The 6,000-nt window shown below is 44.0% G+C and overlaps 1 protein-coding gene across 5 annotated transcripts in view; it reads right to left on the bottom strand.

The window, feature by feature from the left end:
• LOC148024689 (calcium/calmodulin-regulated receptor-like kinase 1) overlaps nucleotides 1-3,915 on the bottom strand; it is a 120,890-nt gene extending 116,975 nt beyond the window's left edge. For all 5 annotated transcript variants that reach the window (XR_015693338.1, XM_087694342.1, XM_087694340.1 and 2 more), the window contains exon 1: nucleotides 3,522-3,915. Coding sequence is in view for 3 of the 5 variants with exons in the window: in XM_087694342.1 (XP_087550468.1) it covers nucleotides 3,522-3,575 (54 nt within the window). In the remaining 2 variants the exon portion in view is untranslated. The remainder of the gene's footprint in view (nucleotides 1-3,521) is intronic.
• Nucleotides 3,916-6,000: the final 2,085 nt, after the last annotated feature.

Below are 6,000 nucleotides of genomic sequence, written 5' to 3' on the forward strand. Positions count from 1 at the left end.
GATGTACTAGGGGTTGGCCTGTAGTAATTGCTTCCCCATCTTCCTGCTGCTCCTCTCGGTACTAAGGCGGTTTGTGATACGGCTGTGGTGGTCGTGTTGTTTTGGCTCCGTGTATCTGTGAATGCCCCTCTAGGAGCATTGGGCCTCTGGTTCCATGAGTTGTTGTTGTTGAAGGTGTTGTTGAAGTTGTTGTTGAACCTATTTTGATTTCCTTGTGCTGTTCTTCTGCCTTCCAGGTCCACCAGTCGTTCAGCCATTCTCATGGCTTCTGCTAAGCTTGTTGGCTCTTGTCTCTCCACATCTCTTCTCGCCCATTCTTGCATCCCAAACAAAAATCCATGTAGCTTAGTATCTGTATCCATGTTTGGTAGCTGCAGCATGATCTGCCTATATTTGCTAACATATTCTTTCATCTTTCCCTATGTTTGCTTGAGGTTCCTCCATTCATCTCTCACTTTGAATTTCTCTAGCTTTGGAATAAAGTAGTCCTTCAGTTCTTCCTGGAGCTCTTCCCACGAACAGATTGTGTGGCCCTGCTCTTGTTCTAGCAAGTACCAACTGGCAGCGTCCTCCTCCAAGTAAATGGCTGCCACCTCCACCTTCCTGTCTTCAGTAATTCGTGAATACTTTAAGTATCTGTCCACCTCTGCGATCCACTTCTTCAGAACCAAACCATCCCTCTCTCCCTTGTACTTGGCGGGTTGGGGCATCTTGAATTTTCCATAATCATCTTCTGAACTACTGCTATCTCCCTCTTCTTTGCGATGGTGCTTCTTCTCCTTCTTCTTGTCTTTCTTTTTGCTTCCTAACTCTACTACTTTCTCCTTCTCCTTCCTTGTATCTTGCGCCCTCCTAGATGTCTCCTCTCTACCCGTTCTATCCATCTCCTCTTGCATTCGGTGTCTTTTCTCCTCTTCTTGTTGTTGAATCACCCATTCTCTATAGCCCTGCTCTACTTCTAGTTTCTTTCTCCTTTCTTCCTCTTCTTCTTTCATCTGCATGTTCCTCCATATTGATTCTAGCATGCCTGACATACCATCTAATTGTCTTTCTAGCCCGGCCACTTTCTCCTCCTGGGCCACTCTCCATTCTTGTCCCCTACTCTTCTTTCTCTCCTCCAGTGTTGGGAGGGTGACGTTCTCCCTTTCGTCCTCCATGTGGTTGGTGGTGGTGTCGACGCGGGGAAGCCGCGTTTCGCCGGTGGTGGTGTGGGTCGTGCCGCGGGGAAGCCGCGTCACGTCTTTAGATGGTGGGATGTCGCGGTTGGGGCGACGCGTGGGGGGGGCGACGCGACGTGGGGCGACGCGACGCGGGGCGTCGCGCTGTGGGTCGTTACGACTTCGATCTCTTCGGGGCACTGGATCCTTTCTCCTGCTTCCGTGAGCACTCCTTCACTCCAAGCAAGAGTTGCTCTGATACCAAGTGTGATAAACCTGCACTCGTTACGCACTCAACACGGCACAGAAAGGTAACACGATATGAGCTCAAGGTATACTCTTGCATTATTCAATCCAAAAGCGGGACAACATAGACACATCCCAGGACTACACCCTCGTGACGCCGCACATAAGAGGGTTCACCACTGGGCATAGGGAATCACACGTAGAGTGGAAACAAGGCAGGGCTTTGAGTCACTACTACTCCCTATATAGGTGCAATCGGTAGCAACGGCATGGTATAGCTACAAAGCCCTTACAGGGGGGGGGGGGGGGGGGGGGGGGAGGGCCGGGGCCGGTGGGGAGGAGAGAGAGAGAGAGAGAGTGTGTGTGTGTGTGTGTGTGTGTGTGTGTGTGTGTTTATGCACATGTGTGCCTGCACATGCACCTACCACAATCTAATGCCTCTGCACTAGATATTTGTCATTTTGAATATTAGAAAAAGTAAAAAGAGTAAATTGGCTATTTGTGTCAGTGCAGAAACGACTGGTTACTCTGATCATCATAAAGAGAACTATGTAGTGTGATAAACATTTCTCTGAAATGCCAGAGCTCTGTTCCAACGGTATGACCTAAAACTCCAGATACTCATAGTGAATATATGGTTGATTGTCATGTTCATCAACTGGCTTCGAATGGATTCCTCTGTTGCTCAGAGAAGAACTTCTTCAGCTACTTTGCTTTGCCTATATTTCTCCACTATTGCTATGTCAATTCAACAAATACTACTTTGCTTTAAGAAATATGGCAACACTTCATCAAACTCCATCAAATCACTAATTCTGTCCCCATAAAATATTTTGAGCATGATAAAGTTGCTTCATTAGGCACAAGAACTACAGGGTGAAGTTTATGACTCAACCCTCTCCTCCTTGCCATTGTACTCAATCCATGTAGTAACTCAGCTTTATGTTCCAGCACGCATCTGATACTCTAGATATGAGAAGATGTTGACAAGATAAGTTAAGCCTTTTTCAATGTCATGTGTAAACTGTGAAAACATACCCAGGATCCAACGAATTCCTGACATCCAGTGAAACCTCGTGCCATCTGAGACTCCACAGGTAAGAGATGTAGGTTTCAACGCATGAGATCCTATGTGCTGACGGCTAATTAACCTGTCAGATAAACTAAACCTTCCCAATGCTGAGTGTAAACTGTGAAAACATACCTAAGATCCAATGAATTCCCAACAACAAGTGAAACCTCCTTTCTAATCTGCTGCATTGACCATAAAAGTTTTGGGTTTGAGATAATCAACCTGTAAAACACACCTAACTGAAGCTACTAAATTCTCAATGCCGAGTGTAAATCTGAATATATTATGAATTCCCAACGTCAAGTAAACACTGAGTTCTAAGTTGCTGGTTGACCACTAAGTTTTGCGTTTAACCCGATAGACCTGTAAAACATAGCACTGTCCACTGGCCATGATGACAGGGATTTCAAAAGGGAGCCATCTTTGTAAGTATAAGTACCCTGGCATTATCTAGCATTGTGAAGATGCACGCAGTCATGTGGAGATGTATGCTTACTTGATCTCAAGTGTACTGCTCCGCTCAATCATGTTTCCCATTATGTTTTAGATTATCATCAATCGCCTCTTAGAAATATCACATTACCATATTGTACACATACTAGAAACTCTCTGAATTGTTCTTCGACTTGGCTAAAAATGGAGTAGCCAACAAAGTCGTTAAGGCAGTACAGGAAAATCTTCAAACTGGACATAGTGGTGTTGAGGTGTTGCGAGAATGCACTAAGAGTTCCCACATTGTCGATCAATATTCCACTGAATCAGATTCTACAAGTGCTGGGCAAATGTGGATAAATCAGAGTAATGCAAGTGTGATCTTGCGCTGAAAAAATTGCTTATGTATCTGTCAGCAACCTGAAGACCGCATTCTTTCCCTTCGCAAAATAGAAGCCATTTATGGCACTTGATGCAAAGAGTGTTTGCATACCAAGAATGCCCTTCAGGCACAGTAAGACAGGTGATTGTTGAGTTTGATAATTATTGCCGTTAGACAGATAGCTTGACGGCTTTTTTAACGATGCAAAGTGAGATACACTTAAGAGGATTACCTTCAGACTAATGAGCATGGATTCTCTCTTTAAGCTGATGATCAAATGGTCCATCTCCTGGAAATCAACATGGTCGGATGAAATGCAATTGGCATTGATCCGGAGCTAATGCCAGGAGGGGAAATCTGCTGCTAAAGGATGGTTTACTACTGTACACGAAGAAGAGTGCAGCTACTAGAAGTGGGGCAGAGGCGAAAGGCCGAAAAGAGGACTTTGAGGGAGGATGAGTAGAAAGAGGGATAGTGGGGGGAACGTGCTGGCGAGACATGATTGTGGGCTGATGAGAGGAGGCGGAGGAGGGGAAGGGACTCATCAGCAAAGACAACAAACAATGCATCCCAAAATCAAGCAGCAGCAGCAGTACCGAGAGAAAGAGAGAGAGAGAGAGAGAGAGAGACACCATGATCCAAAGTCGTAATGGTCGTGGTTTGTGCTATTTATGCACTTAATTTTTTCACGATTTTTAAAACTAAAACTTAATCTGAAAATCTTACTACAAGAGAGGCTTCAAACTATAGCACAATTTGGGGACGGTCATTCTCACCCAAGTAATGGTGTTGGATATTAAAGGCTAAGGCGTGAATGAGAAAATTATGGATTGTGACTACTTATAGCAAGTAAATGATCTGCCAATAGTAAGTAAATTTAATAAACAAGAGGCAAAGTTTCATAGCCTTTGCTAAAAAGTAAAGAGTTTTAAAACACACAATATAGCAACTCGTAAATGGAGGATTTGTTTGGCTTTTAGCCCAAAATTGACGTCTATACATTCCTATCAAGCTTGTGGGAAGGCATTCTAAAAAGAACAAGGCACACTATTACGCTCAAGAGCATTGTCTTTTTGTTTTCGTTTTTATTTTTTTGTTGAAAAAGTATTTGCAATGGTGACCTAAGAAGATGATGAAAGAATCATGCCAAAGCATTCATGGCCATCTTGATCTTTTTTTTTTGTGGGGGGGAGAGAGAGAGAGAGAGAGAGAATGTGTGTGTGTGTGTGTGTGTGCGCGCGCGCGCTTGCGCACGCGCACATGCTACCATCACATTCATGATATTCGTGAACACGTCTCAATTGCAAAATCATGCCAAAATTTGCAACCATTGCAATACTCGGGTTTGAGGAAATAAGGCATCTCAAAAAGATAGTTATTCGATGGTAGCAAATTCGTAATGAGTGCAAAAAGGAGGGGTGCCAATGAGCATCCTTGCCATATTGATCAATGCAAAGGAAAAAGGAGGAAAACCATCCCATTGACCATCACAGAGGCCGAAGCATTGCTGAAGAGGGCTCCTACCATCCCCAAGAAGATAGGACCAAATCCAAACAATCTTAGAGTTGAGAGAATGAATAACCAACTAACTCTATTGTACGCTAAGACATGTTGACAAACAGGTTGCTATGGGAACTATCAAAGGGTTGCCTCTTCCTAATGGCACCCACATGGCACCATAGTTTTTTGCAAATGATAATGCACATGTAGTTTAGGCTGAGAAGAGTTCGGTGGATAACCTGATGCATCTATATTAAGAGTTTGCAGCACTATTAGTGTCTAAAATCGGCATTGCCAAAACGGAGCTCTTACCATTGTCACAAAATGAGCTAAGCTCATGGATGTTGGAGTATGGCTTTAGGCTGGTCAATTGTGGTGAAATTATCAAGTACTTAGGATGCCTCGTTGGTGTTGGGATATCTTCTAAGCAACGTTTCCAATGGTTCAGGGAAAGGATCCAGAGTAACTTGAGAAATGGCAAAAACAACATCTCTCTCTTACTAGGAGGCTAGTTGTAGCAAAGATTATTATGACCTTTCTAATGGTCTTTATGGCCACCATGCTCCCCTTCCACTAAACCTCTGGGGAGCAAATGGACCACATGATCACGGGCTTCATATGGAGGAATGGAGATAAAAAAGGTGTCCCTCAAATACCATGCTCTATACTGACAGTCAATAAAACAAAGGGAGGATTTGGGCTCAAATCTATGTATGCAAAAGCTCAATCTTCAGCACTCTCATCCCTTAAGAAGATTGAGAGTAACCAACCATGGGCAGTCCTTATGAGGGAATGGATGAGCAAGGCAAGAATGTGGGGTAAAGATTGGCCTGGTGCTTGTTGGTTTGATGTATTGAGAGGGGATCTTAAAATCAAGTTGCATCAGTCCTCGGTTGGGCAAGATCTTGTCTTGCTTTGGAACTTGATCCTAAGGGAGTTCAAGTGGACTTGTGATCCCCAACATCGAGAAGACCCCTCTCTATTGCTAAGCATATGGCTCTCTCCATTTCTGTATGACCCTCAGGTTGCGCCAATGCACAAGCAACCCAAAATGGCTAGAAGGATTGCATCGAAGGTATGAAGAGGTGGGTGGATATCTAGAATGAAGGTGCCAAGTCCTAGATGGATGTGCACGAAGTTCAAGAGCTGTTTAAGTTGAATAACTCAAAACTACAATGGTTCTTGAGAGTTATGGAGCAGCTTAAGTCGGA

The sequence above is a fragment of the Lygodium microphyllum genome, chromosome 15, assembly GCF_053477565.2.
Source record: "Lygodium microphyllum isolate KBCC chromosome 15, Lygodium_microphyllum_v1.1.10, whole genome shotgun sequence".
NCBI lineage: Eukaryota > Viridiplantae > Streptophyta > Polypodiopsida > Schizaeales > Lygodiaceae > Lygodium > Lygodium microphyllum.